General features: G+C 43.1%; 1 protein-coding gene across 14 annotated transcripts in view; it reads right to left on the bottom strand.

Moving 5' to 3' along the window:
* Window positions 1–15,550, bottom strand: part of RTEL1 (regulator of telomere elongation helicase 1) — a 101,292-nt gene extending 85,742 nt beyond the window's left edge. For 12 of the 14 annotated variants that reach the window (XR_004647868.1, XR_004647869.1, XR_004647870.1 and 9 more), the window contains exons 1-9: window positions 15,486–15,550; window positions 13,350–13,466; window positions 10,243–10,429; window positions 9,757–9,850; window positions 8,690–8,771; window positions 7,264–7,324; window positions 5,771–5,846; window positions 5,036–5,120; window positions 2,781–2,846 (exon numbers count right to left, since the gene is read on the bottom strand). Coding sequence is in view for 11 of the 14 variants with exons in the window: in XM_034787462.1 (XP_034643353.1) it covers window positions 2,781–2,846; window positions 5,036–5,120; window positions 5,771–5,846; window positions 7,264–7,324; window positions 8,690–8,771; window positions 9,757–9,850; window positions 10,243–10,429; window positions 13,350–13,451 (753 nt within the window). In the remaining 3 variants the exon portion in view is untranslated. Of the gene's footprint in view, window positions 1–2,780; window positions 2,847–5,035; window positions 5,121–5,770; window positions 5,847–7,263; window positions 7,325–8,689; window positions 8,772–9,756; window positions 9,851–10,242; window positions 10,430–13,349; window positions 13,467–14,569; window positions 14,707–15,092; window positions 15,114–15,485 lie in introns of those variants that run through there. The other 2 variants (XM_034787460.1, XM_034787459.1) reach the window with 2 other exon arrangements.
* Window positions 15,551–20,226: the final 4,676 nt, after the last annotated feature.

The raw sequence follows: 20,226 nt of genomic DNA, 5'->3' as shown, positions 1-20,226 counted from the left end.
GAGCAAAACAGCTTATTCCAGAATAACTATTTCAGTCAATTTCCTGTGTAGACAAGCCCTAAGACTTCTAACATGCTGTGAAGAGGAAAAGCTCTGTGGGAACCCGGTTCACTTTTTAATGGAAAGGACTATTTTGATTAAGGCAGCAAATATAGTATTCCAACCCTAAAAATAATTTCTACACCTACCTCAGGCCAAACATCCTCCACTTCTAGCAGCCATTTTGCAGCAAAATAGACAACAATGCAAGAACAGGCCCCCTAGAAAATAAACATTGCCGCTGCCAGAGAGAAATTCAAAGCAGTGTAATTTGGCAGATCAGGGGACACATTTTAAGAGTTCCTTTATACTTCATTATCCAAGCACTGAACTAGTGTTTGAGCCAGTTAGGGGTATGATCTTGTAATGCAACACCTTCTGCTATCTTCTTGATAGGAGGAGGGTGCTCCGGCAGAAATCCAATCTTCCCTTTACAGAGTTCCTATTAAAAGAGGCCACCAGCTGTTTGTTCTTAAGAAAAAATAAAAAAACTCAACAATTATGCTTGTGAAATAAGTCTGATTTTCTATCATTGCTAAGACACTCACTTGCTATCCAGCATTTAAAGGTGAGATAGCCCAACATGCCAGAGCAGAACTAATACAACGCGGTGTGGTGCCGGGGGGGGGAGGGGACGACGACTCTTTTTGCCATAAAGTACATGAAACTACTACATCAGAGTCTGCTTTTCCAGGTTCCATCTACAACTCTACAAGGTAGTACTCACTGCTAGCAGAGACTTAATACTTTCATCACGGAGTTCACATTCCATAGAAGCCGAACCATTCTAGACCTAGAATCCTTCTTTCCAAAATGTTTGCTTTTTGTACACCTAATTTGCATGTGCAGCTACTGCAGCTGTATGTTCAAGTGACTAGTTTAGACAGATGTACTAGTTAGGCACAACTAAATATCTAAGCGCAGTAATGCTTGAGAGTGCAAGCACAGAAATTCTGTGCACTTTTGACAATAAGAACCAGAATGATCAAATCTGGTTAGTTATTCACTAAGCAAATAAAATTCCACATCTCTTCCAACTGCAACACAAACACCTGAAAAACCAGAACTGGACCAGACTACTGTGGCAAGAATTGTTCAATTTCTTCACTAATAATCACTTCTAATCACCAATTATACAACAAACAAGCCAGGTGCTCCAGACTGCTTGCCAAATGAAGTACCTAGCAATTTCCTGATTCTGCAGTCATCTGAACAACATTCCATACGAAACTGATGACCTGCACTTTCCAGCAGAGAAGGGGTTAAATCCCTGGTGTCGGCTGCCAGCAGATCCAAAGATCTGCCAGGATTGCTTCAGGAAAGCCTGACTCAGAAGCGATAAGACTGTGCAAGACTCTTACACAAGAACAGTAAATAACAGTTCTGCCACGCACAGAATTACTCGGGGGCTCTGCTGTACTGTAAATGTAGGTCTTTCAGATAGGTTTGCAATATCTAGCATGGAGTATAAACTGCTGAGTCTAAACTGGTCTGTGTGCTCACTAGGCTTAATCACTGGTTTGAATAATCCATCCTCCTTCATCATTATGTAAAAGTTTTACCTGTAATGCGGTGATATTCAGCCCTCCGTGCTTCAGGAGCCAAATCAACAATGAACATTACCCAAAAGAGCCATAGTAGTATGAATTCGTTGTTTCATTTACTGTCGTACTATATATAAACAGCAGGACAGGGGACATAGTGAGACTATATAATTCTCACAGCAAAATGACTGAACACGTATTATTATTTTATCAACTAAAATTGGTTAACCACATAGTAAAGGCATCCTGATTGATTAATAACTTAGACTGGTTAATAATCAAATCACACAATTTTAATATCATGTACTGCAAAAAGCCACAGGAGACACATTAAAGAGCCTCCATCGGAGGATCACTGCTGTAACGTGTTCTCTTTGCTCTATAACCAATACACTTTCAGTGAAGGACACAATGTAAGAAGCTGAACAGATTGTATTAGATCTATTTAATTCCTCGGCATCAGAAATTGGGGATTCAACCACTTACAGAAATGTGAAGCCCAGGACAGAAGAAGACGGAGCAATATCACACAATTATAGAGGAGAGTAGGTTTACTGCTACAGATATTGGTTTAGCTAATGCTAAGATTCATGCAGAACACAAACCCACACTTCAACATAGATGGAGTCGCAAATGTATACTTAACCACCTTTCTAAACTGATCATACTAGCAGCCGAAATAATTTCTTTTACTGTAGCTTTCGCCTTGTTACAAGCAGGGCCGGCTCTGGCTTTTTTGCTGCCCAAGGCAAAAAAGCCTCCGGCCGCCCCCGGCCCCCCCAGCGGGAAGCGTGGCATGGGAGGGCGGCGAGCCCGGCCGCGGCCTCGCTCTCCCCGGCTGGCCGGAGCGCCGGGGGGAGGGCGGCCTCGCTCTCCCCGGCTGGCCGGAGCGCCGGGGGGAGGGCGGCCTCGCTCTCCCCGGCTGGCCGGAGCGCCGGGGGGAGGGCGGCGAGCCCGGCCGTGGCCCCACTCTCCCCGGCCGGCCAGAGTGCCGGGGGAGGGCGGCGAGCCCGGTCGCGGCCCCGCTCTCCCCGGCCAGCCGGAGCGCCACCCCCCTCCAGGTGCCACCCCAAGCATGTGCTTGGTCGGCTGGTGCGTGGAGCCGGCCCTGGTTACAAGTAACCTACAAGGGTCAGACTTTGTTTGCGTGGGGAAGGGGAAATGGTGGGGGGGGGAAAAAAGTCAGATATAATTTACCACATTGTGAGCTTCATCGAGTATTACCACAGTCCCTTTCAGATCTAAGTTGTGTGCTCTCCGGCTCTAAAAGCAAAAACAAAGGGGACATGGGTGAGATAGCAACACGTCCTTTGGACACAGCTTGGTGACCTGGACCATGAGAGAGTTTGGATGGGATATAATTCACTATGGAATGTGGCAAGCAGAACAGTTCTGGCTGCTTACACTGCAACATAGTCTCTTGAAATGGAAATAATAAAAGTGTCCTCTAGAGGTAAGAGCAAGGCCATACACCTGTGCTGAAAGTCAGATGACATCATGGGTCCATCTTATGTATAATAGTCTGTCTTGTGAAGGAGTGTGATTAGGGGCCAAAAGGTGAAATTGAGAGGCACTCACATGCATAAGAAAGAAGATAACACTAATACCTTAAGGGATGCATTAATTTATTATAATTCATTCTAATTTCTCTTTGTCGTATTTTCTACATATATTTTTTGTCATCTTTGACAAAAGAGAACACACCCACAGTATTATGTGCAGTACAATTATAAAGTTCAGTCAATTCATTTCCTAAGACCCTCTTCATCTTTAGCTCACTTTGATACTCTGACAGCCTACAGATCAGCCTGCTCTGTTTAGCACTGGTGAGGCCTCACCCTGAGTACTGTGTCCAGTTCTGGACATCTACCCTTAGGAAAGATGCAGACAAACTGGAGAGAGTCTAGAGGAATGCTAGGAAAATGATAAAAGCTTTAGGAAATCTGACCTATGAAGAAAGCTTAAAAAACTGGGCATGTTTAGTTTTGAGAAAAGATGACTGATGGGGGACCTGATAACACTCTCCAAATATGGTAAGGGCTCTTACAAAGAGGATGGGGATAAATTGTTCTCAATGTCCACTGAAGATAGGACAAGAAATAATGGGCTTAATCTGCAGCAACGGAGATTTAGGTTAGATATTAGGAAAAACTTTCTAACTATAAGAATAGTTATGCACTGGAATAGGTTACACCAAGGAAGGTTGTGGAATTATTGTCATCACTGAAGGCTTTCAATAACAGGTTAGACAAACACCTCTCAGGGATGGTCTAGGTTTCCTTAGTCCTGCTTCAGCACAGGGAGCTGTACCTGATGATCACTTGAGGTCCCTTCTACCCCTGGATTTCTATGAAGGCACTACATAGAATATCTGTTGGTTACTTCTTATTGACCAGAGCATCTTGCAGGAAGCACAAGACATCAGCGCTCTGGGATCTGCATTGGCAGCCCACTGATCTCTAAGTTGAGTTGAAGATGGAATGGCCTGGGAACTGCCTACCTGAAAGACTGCCTTTCTTTTTGCTCCAGACGGTAACAACTGCAGTCAGCAGAGGTGTCTCAAGCTGGATTCCCAACATTATAAAGAGAGGAGACAAGTGGCAGGGCATTCTCTGGGAGGGCCCTGGATCTCTAGAAATTGCTTTCTACCTTGATCTGAAATTGCCCAAGTTTGGTGACCTTCTGGTCATGCTGCAAAAGACATCTATTCCACAGGATTTTTGAAGACGACTGAAGGTATGCGTCCTGGGCCAAAAGAGGGGTGGAAAGGAGCTGTTTTTGAGATGACTGCCAGATCGTATAACGTTGCTGAGGATATGTCATAATATTAATTGAATGTTAGGGCACCTAAAGCCTTCCACAGGTGTCTTTTTAAATATTTAAATGTAAACAAACATCACTTTTCATACTGCCTGTAAATAGCACAGATTGGTCTCTTTTACCATCATGGAGGTAACTCTTCAAAAGATACTTATTTCAAGGCATGCCACAAGTGGCAAAAAGACTGTCAGGATATAATTTAGTTTTCATTATGAACATAAGAATGGCCATACTGGGTCAGACCAAAGGTCCATCAAGCCCAGTATCCTGTCCTCTGACAGTGGTTTATTGTAAGACCAACACAAACAACATAAGGGAATTGTGCCCTGCAGGGTGAATTCCACTGACTGAATGATATTGAGCTCCTGTTAAAACCAAAAAACCCATGCTCCTTAATTGTAGGGGAGAAGGAAATTCAAAGAGCAAGATGTGCCAGTGAACCATCTTTAAGGTTCTTGATTTGAATTAGGTTATGAAGTTTTGCCTCATGTACTCTGTGCAGTGTTTTACCTAGTTTTGAAGTGTACCACCTCAGGAGTTTGTTTGCTATGCACATTCTTTTTGGCATATCCACTAAAAACTGATAAAAAAGATCAATAAAAAACATTTGAATTTAAAAATAAAAACGTTACCTTTGAGTCTAGTAAATAGTTGTAAGGCATAAAAATAATATCTGCTTGCTGCTTCAGGCTCCGAGATAGATAATAAGGACAAACTCTGTTTAAAAAAAAAAAGTATGAACTATAAAATAATATCCACAGAGAGACTAAAGTGCACTCTGCCTTCATTGATTATGTTTCAGGCTCTCAAAGGTTTCTAAACAGCTTTTTAATGACTGGAACATTAGATCTTAAGGCAGATGCCTCGCTTTATCCATGTGGGCCCTTCTTATTTATACTTCAGTAAAAAGGAATGCCAGACTCAATACCTAACTGTGCAGTCCAGCAAAACACAGATCAAGATACCAAACAGGAGAAAAATGAGATGACTTAGTGGTTCAATGCACTAATCTTTCTCCCCTGAAGACCAGGATTCAATGCTGGATTAGATCATGAAATCTCTAGTGGTAAGAGATTTTGTGGACTCATCCACCTCATAAAACCACCATAGCACCTGCATAATCAGCAGTTCCTCCTCGGATATGCCTGACTGATCAGTATCTGGTCTCTGCAGCAGATCAGGACTCAAATCCACCATCAGCTCTAGGAAGAGGCATTAAGGTCTCAGTGCAGAGATGGATTTCTTGAGAGTTCTTTGCACACGTCACTACTCGACTCTTGTCATTGCTGCTCATCTGGAACTTATAGGTGGGTCAAGTTCATACAAATGCATTCCCCAGAACAAGGAGGACAGTGTGGAACTTTTACCTGTGCTTGTTTCCATTTTTAACCAGGTCTTCAATATCTAAGATGGAGTTGGTCAGTTCCTTCTCTGTACTCTTCTCTGTGAAGGAGAAACGAACAGTTACAGAAATCGAAGAAAATAATTACATAAACATAATCACATGTGTGATTTGTACTTCGCTCCACATTCATTGGATTCTATCAAAGTCTCTTATCTTGATTCCTTGGATTGAAACTAAGGCCTAAGGTTATTCTCTGTAGCTCCACCAGCATTGAGGGCTCCGGCTGTTATTTACTCCTCGATGCACAAGCTTCAGTCAAACACACATTAGCATTTGAAGATTTCAGTCAATTATTTTGTATTTTGTTCCATTCACTCCATGGAGAACTGTTTTATAAATAGTGTTTGATTTTTACCCTAGTGTCCATATTGCAAGAAATAATCCTGCACTGGACCTCTTGGGATGGCCTAGATGTAATCTAGCAGGTCCTTTTCCATGAAACCTGGCCCTGCGGCTTCCAAATTCCAGGACAGGCTCCAAGAAACGTGAACACCTGTTGATTTAACTCTTAATTACATTTTTCATAATAAGCCACAACATGTGTAGATGATAGTTTGTGAGCTAATACACATGTTGGTGCCATAATTTTTTCAATGGTTTAGTCCTAAGCTAATTTCTGGTTTGCTCAGTTCCTGCAGCCCAAAATTCAATGACCCGAATGCCTTATAATCCACTCAGGCAAGAGGAACTGCTATCCTTTCCTTAACTTGGTCTTGTGCTGAAGAACTGTTTGTGTGTGTGCATATTAGTAAAAATTCAGGACGCCAGTTTACTGGTCTAAGCTTCATCTTAAAATATACAGAACCACAGGTTTGAACCCTAGCACAGTCAATCCAGCCCATCATCCTTCAGAGGATACGATAAGCACAATACAGTTTATTGAACGGGGGTTCTGCAAGGATGTTTCAAACCATCTGCAGTTGAAGACAAGGGGTCTGTCGTCCCACACCTTGGCTACTTCCTCCCTGTTCCCTCACACTGTGTAACATGTAGCATGCTGGTTCTCTGCTGAGTTGCAGTTCAGTAGTTTGGTGACTAACATGATATTAATTTGTGGTCTGATTCAAATCCCAAAACCCACTTTCTCATTTAGCTCAATTACTAGCAGCCACAGCAAAGAGGCCAAGAGTGGAATGGGCATGTAGAAAGAAATACCCTCTCACTCCTAGAAGGGCCTCACCAGTTCAGGGGTGAAGCCTATTGCCGGGATTATATGGATAATTTGCACTGCTGCTGCTCTTGCTCTGTTTTGTGGACAAATTAAAAGGATTTCAGTCTTCAGGGATATCAGTCCTGTACCTTTCCTGAGCATTAGCTTAAAAACCTATTAAAAGTAAATGTACATGCACACATTCAGTTGCCGATGGGTTCTCTCATTCCTTTTCAACTTCCCCATCCACCTGCCAGGTATCTCTCTGCCCAGAACCAGGGCATTGCCTCCACAGCCAAACTTACCCTCCACATTGTTATAGAAATGGCAAGTACGAGCCATCACTTTCATTCGGCACATGTGGATCTGCAAGACAAAGCACATTTCAGGCACAAAGGCACAGCTGGCCCAAGGCTGTGGAGGGAGGGGCAGGGTAAATGAACATATTCAGTGACACCAGCTCAGCATAATAAGGAATGGGGAAAGGTTTCTCTAAAAAACCAATCCCTTTTCTTCTCACATTTTCTGCAGATCTTGATCACGGTGCAGCATCTACCCCAACCATTTATTTATTTATTTAAATTTTAATTTAACCAAGCACAATAGAGGATCAGGTTATAATCCACAGCCTACGAAACATGTGGCTTCACTGGGCTCCTTCATAATGAGGCTGCCATTTGTTCCTAAATTTCTCCATCTCCTAGGATTTTTCTTGTACATCCATCATTACGCCTCCATACTTCCCACAGATAGGTCCCCTCCCCAGGGGCATCCACCTGCCCGAAGAAGAAGCCAAACCTCCCTCTGAGACCCATCTAATACTGCCTCTTTATTCAGCTACCAAGAGGGCCTGCAGAAATGCAGCATGCCCTTTGAGCACCAAGCTAGAAGCAATGCATACCAGATCATTAACAATGAGAATCAAATAGGGGGATAACAACAAGTTGTCCTGCCAAAGAAAAAGGGGAAAAAACACTCTGAGCATCACCAATATGTTGAATTTCTATGGCACCTTTCATATAAAGACTTAAGTGCCTTACATACATTAGGCCATGTAAGGGAAGTAGTATTGAACCCAATTTAAAAATAAGGAAACTAAGGCAGAGAGAAAAGGGACACCAGCCATTTGAAATTTAGTCAATTTCAGGGAAAGAATCAAATATCATTGCAGGGCCTACACCTGCCCACAAATCCCTGGGCCGATGTTTGCAGTTTTACAATCAGATTTTCCTCTCCGTGTTCTTCCCTTCCCCGTTGGTATGTAAAACACCCAAACAAACAGGGGGAAAGTGACAGACTACTCAGTTATTTTCCCCCATTAGTCTTTTTTCAGCTATGGTAGTCCTTAACATTACATGTGACAACAGTAGGTAAAACATTTTCCAGCAGGAGCATGATTTTTAAATTGATGGTGTCATTTTGAAACTACTTGCCCTGGGTCACTTGGCAAGCAAGTGGCAGGACTGGAAGTTGAATGCAGAAAACTAATTCACATGCTCTCACCCATCACAACCCCTCTTGGAAAGGTAAATCCCAGAACTTAATTCTTCACTAACAGAGCAGGACAAGAACACAAACTTTCTATAGCACTCCAACTGTACGGTCAACTAATACCTCTGAGTTTCGCCAAGGATTGTAACGAACTTCAGCGTTAGCAGTTACATGCCTTAAAGCCAAGATACGGTCACTTACATATATGAGCTGTGCACAATTTCACTGTTGCGTTCTTACCTGCATGTGGTTACTTTCCTGTCTCTTAACTTCAGGGTTAATACAAAGCTGCTCTCTGGAGCCCAAAACACACATCTTTGGCCTATTTAAACAAAACACATAAATAGCTGATATTAAAAAAAGGAGGAGGGGACAAGAGAGAGAAAAAACAGACTTTTGAACACATATTGCTAGCTTGAGTCAAGTATTTCAAATGTGAAAGTTGGCTGCGAAGAATAAAAGTGGGTGTCAGAAATTTGAGAATCTCAAGGCTTTTCAACAGCTACATTTCTCATTTATAACATCACAATTTTTTTTGTAGCAGTAATAAATTCTCAATCTTAAATATGCATTAATGAAATTATTTTGATGGGGGCAGGGAGTAATCAATAGCAGCTTTAGTCAACTCTCTCAGAAAGCACCCCCATAAAATCTAGATCCCGTTATAATACCACACCTAATTACCACAGACCTAAAAAAGAACCCACTCACACCAGAATCTATTTTTGAGATAGCAGGGAGATTGGATTAATGATAATTTACTGCAGAAGTTGTGGCTGAAGGCAAGCATTCAAAATAGCTTTGTTAATTGAAAAGATATACAGATACGCAAATGACTACTAACTGACAAATTACAAAAAACAGAACCATGGAACTACATGAAACAGCACCATTGGCAGGAATACAAGCAAAATATTCTATTAACCCAGATAGATTTTTCAGTTTATCTCTCCCTGAAGAAAAATATGAAGCACATTTCTTTTCATACACAAAAAAATGTACAGGCTTGACTGGAAAACCACACTTTTTCAAAGGAACTTTTGAAGTAAAGGGGATTATATACAGGAAACTTTGGGATAGGAGCGAAAAAAGGAAGAAGAATGGGAAGCACAATCCTCAGCATGGGGAAAAGCTACACAGTGAGTCAGAGAAGTTCAGTTTCCATCCATCTGCATTATGAGACTTGCATTCCAAGGGATACATCATCAGATATGTAGTCATCCCAACACAATTCAAATAATCCCTGAAATGACTGGGTTTCTACCCTTTTACTCTGACTGAAAAGCATTTTCTTAATGTGTATTTACCTGTAGACAGTACTCTTTAACTCACTGATGACCTGAGTAAGCTGAGAATGGGTTCTGGAGGCATAAATTATTTTAGGAACATCAGTGTAATAAGCTGCCAAAGGGAGAAAAAAAGAAAAAAATTATTAGCGCTAAACAGAAGGAAGAGCTAAAGATATCATTAGCCTGCTTTCCCCAGCTGGTGCTATGGTAACAGTGTGGCTTATGGAGACAGCAAGGAATTTTACAATCCAACTATTCACCTACAGGAAATGAGCTAAGTGGATATTTTTACTGCCCTGTAGCAAGGAGAAAGGTTAAGTGAGACATCTTTAGATTTACATCAGTAAAAGGTAAGTGTGAAATAATGCTTTAGCTGCTAAATAATACCATTCTGACATTCACAGGTACATGACAAGGATAAAAGAAATACTAATCATCCCCTATAATTCCTTTAAGGTTCCCAACCAAGTATAACAGTCAAAGTCTGCTTGCTGGGACATTTACCTGGGATTTCAGCATCACCCCAGGACGACATGGGTCTGTCAGGAAAGAGTTCCACTCCATTCATTCGCTGTGCGATTTTCCGTGCCGAGATGGTATCTTTAAAATGCTCCTGCCAAGCCAGAGTGGTACAGAGGAGGCACAGGGTCTTCCCTGTACCCGTGGGACTCTCCAAAATGCCATTCACCTTCTTAATGTTGGGGGAAAGGGAGGAAAATTTGGGGACAACTCAGAAATTTGCCTAGTATTGATCACCTTATAGTACAGTATTTTCCCAGGAAAAGAATAATCACATCACTGTACAGATTTATGTAGCATGATATACCTTCCACTAGAAACACATATGCACATGCTTATAAACCTGTAAAAGCTGCCACATAGAGGTACAACCTGTAAGAGCCTTTACCCAAGTCAAGTATCAGAGGGGTAGCTGTGTTAGTCTGTATCCACAAAAACAACGAGGAGTCCGATGGCACTTTAAAGATTAACAGATTTATTTGGGCATAAGCTTTCGTGGGTAAAAAAAGAAAAAAACACTTCTTCAAAAAAACACTATTTCAACCTAAAACACAGATTCACGGATTATTTTATTCTTTAATTAGCACAGAAATTCTCCATACTTTGCTTAACACATGACAAATTTTAGGTTAAAATAAAGGAAATTATAAGCTGCTGCCTTAGGCTAAAATTGGAAATGATTACAAAACTGTTGATGGTGACTGATTTGCTAAGCAAGTTAGTAGTTTAAACACACACTCCACATCACAAGATTGAATCACGCAGTATAGATGGTTTACACCAGGAATAGAACTGTGCCCATGACCTGTTTTTAAATATCTTATGTCTGTAGACCAGACATTACAGAATGCAATTTGTTTTAAAACTTTTATGCCTAGGTTATGCATTGACCAGGGCAAATTATGTCTAAACACTATTAAGAAAGGCCATTCATAAAACAGGTTTAAAATGATATCTGCTTTTACATTCCAACATCAGTGGGGGTCTACTGAGCAACTAACATTGCAGCTGTGGTGAGGCTGAATTCTGAAGTGTCATGGAGAGTAAAACTTCTCTTCTTCCACATAAGAGCTCAGGTCTTGGATAGGGTGGAACAAAGAACATGAATCTCAGAAAAACTACTTTAGGCACTCCAGGCAAAGAATAATCAGTATTTTGGAAAGTGTTTCCTTATTTGTTTGACATTCACTAAGACTATATTGCAGAAATGCCAAGTAGATAATACCATAAGTACACCATCATTTTTTTAAATTAAGGACAGATTGCATGAACATAAGGACTACTTATTTAGTTTTCTTTTTCCAAGTTTCGGAGAGAGGGAAGAAAAAACCTACCTACATTTCTGCCAAAAGATTTAACGCTATAACATTTCTGGCATTGTTTTTTTTTTAATTGCATGCTAAAAAATATGTACAATTAAAAATAAAGTCTCGTGAGTGGAAAGCAGAGAGTATATGGACAAAGGAGAAAAACTAGCTATTTTTTTCATTAGTAGTTTAAATTGTGAGTCTCCTTTCGCAGTTTGCAAACCAGATAACTAGGGCACTACCAAATTCACAATTCACTTTGGTCAATTTCACAGCCATGGGGGGGGGGGGTTTAAAATTGGGCAATTTTCCCGTTTTGAGGTTTTTACCTGAAAAATTTCGGGTTTTAACAGGGGGGGGGGGGGCTGATCCAAGAGGGGGTGTGGGGGGGGGGGAGTTCTAAAGCTCTTGAAGGGGGGGGTTACAGGATTGCCATACTCACTTCCATGCTACCTTCAGACCCCAGCTCTGAAAGCAGCAGCTGCAGTTTCCTGCAGCTAGAGAAGGTTCCCAGAGGTGGAGGTAGGTCTGATCTCCCCAGTGTTGCTGGGAGCACCCCAGACAGAGCCAGTGGTGGATTAATGCATGGGCCCATAGTTTGGGGGGGAGGGCAGAGAAGCAGTCCCAAGCCACAGGGGACGAGGGCAGGAGCTGGAGCTGCGGGGATGTGGGTGGGGGGGGTGACAGCACCCAACCCAGATTCCTGATCCCAGGTTGAAGCTGCAGGGGGAGAGAGGCAGCACCCTGGGCAGGACCCATGGGGGAGAGGGAGCGGAAGCCCCAGAGCTCAGGCGCCCTGAGCCCGGGCAAGAGCCGTGGGGGCCAGGAGACCAGAGTCCAGCTCTGGAGCTGCTGCAGTGCAGAAGTGAGGGTGTATCACTTGCTGCCTGTGGAGGTGGGTCTGATCTCTCCCCGTAATAGCCGTGCAGGGAAAGGGCAGGTCCAGTCCCTCCCCAGCCCGGCTGATTTCAGGGTGTTCAAATTTCACAGGAGAGGGCTTATTTCGCGGTCTGCGACATGTTTTTCATGGCCATGAAATTGGTAGGGCCCTACAGATAACCTTTTACATTAACTGCATTCTAGCTTCTACAAACTCTGATTTCTGATAAAGAATTAAAATTCCACAGTAAATCACCAGGGAAAAGGTTACTGCACAGCCTCTTTCTTAAAAACTATTTTAAATATTTTTTTCACATTACAAAAACCATTTACCCGCCATGCTATACAAACAGCCTTTAAATGTTACTATACCTTCAAAACATCTGATATGCTAGTCGATTCATTTTCATGTTCGTTTTACTTAAAACAACCAAACTGATTTTTTATTATTTTTTTTAAATAAATAAAAGGGCTTGCTCTTCGGCTCGGACCTGGCCCCCTATGGCAGAGAAATCCTAACAGTTATGAACCTCTTTCCTCCCCACCCCTGCCAAAAAATAAATATCTACATTATAAATTTCACCCTCTTGAGATACCGAGTTATACCATGGCCTGGTACTGCTTGTGGACAGAATCAAATTGTGTTGTAAACACAAAATAGAACCCTGGGCCAAAGCCCTATAAAGAGCAGACTCTGTAACATGATTATAATTCAACCTGATCACAGGTAAAACCCTGTCACTTGACACAGTAAAGTCTGCATTGTAGGTAGAAGGAATTATTTTGGAAACACTGACACTCCAAATCCTAAATCGCCCTTCCCACCCATTCCCCAACACGAATGGATCCCAAAGGAGTCCGCCTGACCAGTGCTGGAAATTTACTGTAACCTCTCCCAGTGCTTACCTTCTGGAGGCACTCAAGCACTTTAATCATGTATTCCTCCTGACATCTGTATGGTTGAAAAGGAAAGTCCACTGCGATGCCATTTAATGTTATCTTGGGCATACTTTATCTTACACACTGAAAGCACAGAAACCAAGAGCATGCTTCATCATGTATCATTTACAGCACACAACAAGAAGCATATATGCTAAATATGTACATACGGCAACTTCTCATTAAAATCCATTGAAATTACACTTATATGGTAGATGAGAGTATTGTCATTTCATTTTTAGGCAACAATATTGCCAGCAAATTACTACTTACAACAGCTACAAAGTTCACAAGGATTTAGGGCCCAATTCTGCAAAGATCTAAGCACACTCTTGTAAGTAGTCCAATGCATGCAATGCAACTGCTCACAGGAGTAAAGTTATTCACAAACTTCAATCTTTGTAGAATCATACCATTAATGCAGGCACGGAATACGCCAAATTTATTATTCTATTTATGTTTGTTAGGGGGCATTTAGTGGAATAGAATGGGCAGTCCATCATTGGAAACTAAATAAATTAATACTGCCAATTTAGAGTTATGTATATCTAAAGCATGGGAGAGGTGCATGTAGTTTAATGTTAAACACAGAGAGTATAAATGACTTGGTCACCTCAAATACTCCCAGACCTGTCAAGTCTCCCTGCTTTGGGAGAGTCCCTCCTGTCTATTCACTTCAAAGATCTATTTCTAGAAGAATTTGGCTATTTACATCTCAAACATTTTAAATCTCCCTTTTTTTTTTCTTTAAAGTATCCCTCATTCAAATTGCACAGGCTTCCAGCAGCCTTGCCCAACCAAGTACTGTCCCAAGTTTCATACTTCTGTTGCACTGATTTGATTAAAGCTGTTGGTTTAAATGAGTGCAAAAATCTGCACAGACCCTCTTATGTCACTTTAAGGGTAGCCTCTTTAGGCCTGGCCTACACCTAAAAATGAAATCAACCTAGCTACTTCGCTTAGGGTTGTGAAAAATGTCATGCGCTGTACAACGTAATTAGGTTGACTTAAGTTCCCCCACAGACACAGCTAGATGGAGGGAAGAATTCTTCCAGAGACCTACTTGGTGCCTCTGGGAGAGATGGATTAACTAGATTGATGGAAAAACCCTTCCATTGATGTAGGAAGTATCTTTGCTATGGTGCTGCAGCAGGATAGATACAGCACAGTACAGGGTAGCCACTCACATGTTCCCAGAATACTGGACACTTCAGCACTTCCAGGAACAGCGCGAGTGCGCCTGCCTGTGTGACCTTGGCCCTGCCAGCCGGACCTATCTGACCTTGGAAGCAGAATGCGTACAAGGTCAGGTCAGTGGGGACGAAGTACTGTTCAAAACGCCATTCCCCCAACGGATAGCGACAAAGCCCTGTCCAGTTTTGTCCCAGTAGTGGATAGGGGGCCAACCACCTGAAAAGGGTACGGTCTTGTATAAAATCAGACAAGTGGCCTCCCTAGCACCGTAGCTGTGCCGCTGTAGTGTAGTCACTCTAAACCAGGGGTTTTCAACCTTTTTTCATTTGCAGACCCCTACAAAACTTCAAATGGAGGTGCAGTGCCCTTTGGACATTTTAGACATAGTCTGTGGACCCCCTGGGGTCCACCCCCCCCACAGATTGAAAACCACCGGTAAGGACAGCCTTTGGTAGCCCCCTCAGCCATAGTCCGCACACCCTCAGGGGTCCACCACCCCCAGGGTGAAACCTTCACCTGACTCCTAATCAGCTCAGGTTAAACCCGCACGGGCCACCCGGGAGCTGAGCCACGCAGAGGCGCTGCACGCCCAGTAAAGAAACACTTCAGTTCCAAGGAGGAGCGCGGGTCCCCGGTCTAGACAGGGCCTGAGAAGCCGCCCAGGAAGGGCTGCGGCCTTCACCCCCCCGCCCCCAGGAGCCCGCCAGAGGCGCAGAGCCGCGGCGGCCTGGCCCCGAGGGGTCCTAATGGGGGCCGGGGGCTGTGATGGGAGCCCGAGGGCGCTGCTCCGCCGGTTACCATGGAAACGCGGCGGAGCGGCCGGGCTAGGATGAGGCGGGGAGCCGGAGCCCCAAGGAAGAGGCCAAGCCCGGAGCAATTAGTAAATGGTTCGCGCCGTCCCTCCCTCACCTCCCGCTCCGGCGTTCGCAAGGCCCGCGCCTGCTGCTCACGGGCCCGCCCGCCGGGGGGGGGGGCGCGAGGCCGTGACGCACTTCCGGAGTCCGCCCTCCGCCGTCATGCTGTGCGTCACTTCCGCCTCCTCTGTCCCGCCACTCCTGCTCTCGCGAGAACAGGCCGCGCGGGGCGGGGCGCTTTACTGAGGGGTCATGAGGAGAGGGATGCGGAGAGACAAACCCCGCGTAGGGAAGGAAGCGAGCGGCCAGGGGCAGGCCCAGCAGGGGCCTGGTAGAGCGACGCCATTTTGGGGGTGTCATTGGCTCGCCTCAGGGACAGGACAGGAGCCACGTGTGTGAATGAAGCCGACCCCTTCCAAGGCGGTTTGGCTCCCCTCAGGCCGCTCCCTGACCAGCCCCAGCTGGGTCCAGCGGCTCTTCAAGCCTTACCTCCCAGGCCCCACCAAAGTGGGCCTTGGCCAGCCTGTGTCTCCCACGCGCGGCCCTGCGTGGGGTGGGGTGGCTGCTCCTGGCCCGCCTCGGGTAGCTGAGTTTTAGGGGTGGCCGTGGGAAGAGTATCAGACCGTGCAGGATCCTTGCTGGCCCTCCTTCAGGTATAGCGCTCTGTCCTCACGGTGAGCGGCGTAGTGTCTGCAGCCAGAATGATCATACGATCGCCCGGGGGTCTCGTGTTAGTGGGGAATGGGAAACCCTTTGTTTTCCGCCTACCTTCAGTTCCCTGGCACTCGTTCCTCATCTCTGCACTTGCCCAGGAACTGCTGCAGCGGAAGCTCAAAAAACGAGGCGTCCTCGGGGTACCTTAGAGACTAACAAATGGATTTGAGCATAAGCTTTCGTGGGCCAAAACCCAGGTTTTAGCCCACTAAAGCTTATGCTCAAATAAACGTGTTAGTCTCTAAGGGCTGGTCTACGCTGGGGGGGATCGATTTAAGATATGCAACTTCAGCTACGAGAATAGCGTAGTTGACGTTGACCTATCTTAGATTGACTTACCTCGCATCCTCACAGCGATCGACGGCCGTGGCTTCCCCATTGACTCCGCTTTCGCCTCTCGCCCAGGTGGAGTTCTGGAGTCGACGGGGAGTGCATTCGGGGATTGATTTATCGTGTGTAGATGAGACACGATAAATCGATCCCCAATAGATCGATTACTGCCCACCAATCCGGCGGGTAGTGAAGACCTACCCTTTGGTGCCACAAGGACTCCTTGTTATTTTTGCTGATACAGACTAACTCGGCGACCACTCTGAAAAGTGGAATCTCAGTTACTCAGACCAAGGGCTTTTCCCAGATGTATATGCTCGTAATGAATTCCTGAGTCACTTCGGACAGGTGGGTTAGTCTAGGGCAGGGGTAGGCAACCTATGACACGCATGCCGAAGGCAGCACGTGAGCTGATTTTCAGTGGCACTCACAGTGCCTAGGTCCTGTCTGGGGGGCTTTTCATTTTAATTTAATTTTAAATGAAGCTTCTTAAGCATTTTAAAAACCTTATTTACTTTACATACAACAATAGTTTAGTTATATATTATAGACTTATAGAAAGAGACCTTCTAAAAACATTAACATTATTACTGGCACGCAAAACCTTAAATTAGAGTGAATAAATGAAGACTCAGCACACCACTTCTGAAAGGTTGCTGACGCCTGGTCATGACTTGTACATGTTCATATGTAATAAAAGGAGATGCATGGTTTAATTAGATTCCCAGATTCTTCTATTATATTTCATGTACTCATAGAAGCTAGAGATAGGAAGATAATATGAGCTCATCTAGTACAGCTCCGTGTAAATCATCTGGCTAATACTGAGGATGTTTTTGAATTTCCCCATACTACTAGACAGCTATTCTATAGACAAGAAACAGGACATGCTCTCATGTAGAGGTGCCACAAAAACTTACAGATGCCATCCATTTCTAGCCAATCACAGGTGCTACAGAATTTACAGGTGCCCTCAATTTCTAGTCAATCACACAAGATGGTATTGTCTATACAAAAGTACCCTAAATAATGTTTCATCCAATATTTGAAAATATTCTAGATGAAAGCAAACAAGCTCTTAAGCTTGAGTATATTACAAGATCTGATCTCTTTGCTGACAGAGTCAGTAAAATTCTTTTTCTGGAGGTATTCAACTAGGGGAGATTACAGCTTCGGCTGGCTTTGCCTGGCAAGCTTGTCTTTGCATTGAAGTCATCTGGCCTATAGATTGCCTGAACTTTAGCTATTAAGTTAGTGAGCTACCTATGTACAGTTCTCTTTAAGGCTGGGTCTGTACAAATGATTCTCATACAGAAATGAAAAACTCCAGTTTCCCAACTCCTGCAGTCATAACAAAACTATACTTAACAGGGCATGCTTAATTTATCTGTCCTTAATTTAGCCTTCAGTAATTTAGGCTTCCGTAATTCAGTTGTCCTTAACAGAGTTTGTATGTTCCATGAAGCAGAGATACTTGGTTTGCAGAGCTAAGTATCTTTAACCAGGGAGTTCTTAAAGAATGCATCATTAGGGTGAATACAGAAAATCTAATGTAGATACACAACATTTTTAATTTTAAATATACCAACCAAACTGTTTAAACTTGCTGTGACTTTTAAGTCTTAATGAGATCTACAAAACATGTAAGATTTAAAATTTCTAGCTTCACCTCTTTTGAGTTTATGGAGCACATAGAAAACAAAACATTCTTTTCCCACCTGTTCCTGCTATCCCTCCCAATGTTCCACTCAAAAGTTGTTCAACTGATCTTGCACAGACTTTCTTGAAAAGATGATCCCTTTGGGGTGAACTCAAGAACACAACATTTCAGCCCCAAACAAATAGGTTTGGGAAAACTCTGAGCTACTACAGAAAATTATTGGAGGAAGAAGAGAAGTGGAGAGTGAAGGTTAGAATTCAATCTTTATAGTGAGTAGGGGGGGAGAATCCAGTATCACGCTGTATCTCTTTGTAATTATTCTTTGTTATGCAATGAAGAGTAAAATAAACATTCTGTTGAATTGTATTTTATTGTTTGCTACAGTTTACATTAACATAATAGCAGCTACTGCAGTCCTAGCACAAACAGAAATATGAGTCAGCTTATGCTCTTGTTCAGGGGCTGATATTAGCTGGATGCTATCTATCTTGCTGTATAATTATTTCTCTGCAGCATTTACCTTATTTGACCAACTCTGCAGCTTAGCATTGGCAGGTTTATTCTCCCTTCCCCCCAATTCCATTTTCTTCCAAGAACTGTAAAGGGATGTCTGGGAACAATAAACAACAAACCCTCACAATTTTAAGGGAGATGGATTTGTTTCTCATTATGATGCCCTTCACAAGAGAACTACAGATGTTTATTAAAGCCAAAGCATATCTCCAGGAGATCATAATAATGCAGGAGATTTAAAGAATGGATACTGTTGACTATTTCTCCAAGTCAGAGACTCAGATTTGTGCATTTTAGATGAAGGCTAACAAATAGTATATAGATTTTGCACTATTATATGGAGCTGTACATCTTATTGGCCTAGCTGTGCACACAAGACTCATTTTAAAATGTATGATACCTATGCCAGCTACACTGCTGGTGCTGGGAGCAGGAGGGGCATATGTGAGGGACAGATTCTTGCTAATCCCCTGAATCATTGCATTCTGCTCCATTTGCCAGCTCCCCTGTTTTATCTGCATCATCTCATACTGTATGACTTTGGGTAAGTTTCTTCCTCTGTCTGCCTCAGTTTCTTCATCTGTTCAAAACAATAATAGCACTTATCTATATCACAGGGATTTTGTAATGCTACAGTAATTAGAATTTGTAACGTGTTTTAATAACCTCAGAGCCTGTTGTATGTTGTTGGTTTTTTGTGCCAGAAAACAGTTCTGTATTTGTATATGGTGAGTTTAGTGCATTTAAAGTCAACACATGAAAGTTGAAGATGGATCCTTTATCTTATACCAGAGCTTGGGATCTATTTCCTGGGCTATCCATAAGGAATAAACACGTTTAGGACTAACATAATAAGGCCACTAACATCCGTAAATAGGAAATAGAGCCTGGTATACTTGCTGTTGTTATATTTATGGGCAACATACCCAGGGGAGACAATATTTCTAAGTGGTTATCCCAGGGAGCAGAAAATCCAAAGACTAGAGTTGCATTCCCAGCTCTGTTCACCATACAAATTTGGGCAAGTCATTTAACTTTTGTGATTCAGTTTCTTATCTGCCAGAATGGCACTTATTTACCTCCACATTAGGAAAAAAGTTGCTTTTTTAGAATGTGTTCACTAACATATGTTAACTCACCAGTGGTAAAATCCTGCCATGGACAAGGTAGTTGTTGTTTTAACATGGTTAAACCTCCCCACACCTTTTTTCATAAGAAAGATAAGGCCCATATAAATTCAAAGTGTTTTTTGTTGTTACCTTTAATCCTAAACAATAGGATTAAAGGTAATCACTCACTGTACCACCTTTAAATGGGAAACAAAACCTGGGATAGATCCCTTGAGACATGCATGAAATATATGTCATTGCTGTTAAACTAAGTAGCCATGGTACATCTTCTAATTAGGAAACTGAGCATGAGATACATTTTCTGCAATCTCACATATGCATGATTCAAATAACTGGTCTTTGTACCACTGGCATATAGAAACACGGCGGGAGATGTGTGTAGGAAATATACGCTTAACTCTAAAAATACCATCAAAGCAGGATTCTCGCTCCCAGATTCTCATTCCTGG

Source organism: Trachemys scripta, chromosome 12 (genome assembly GCF_013100865.1).
Source record: "Trachemys scripta elegans isolate TJP31775 chromosome 12, CAS_Tse_1.0, whole genome shotgun sequence".
In the NCBI taxonomy this organism is placed as follows: Eukaryota; Metazoa; Chordata; order Testudines; family Emydidae; genus Trachemys; species Trachemys scripta.
Note: the sequence above shows the minus strand (reverse complement) of the source record. Positions and strands in the feature narration are given on the sequence as shown.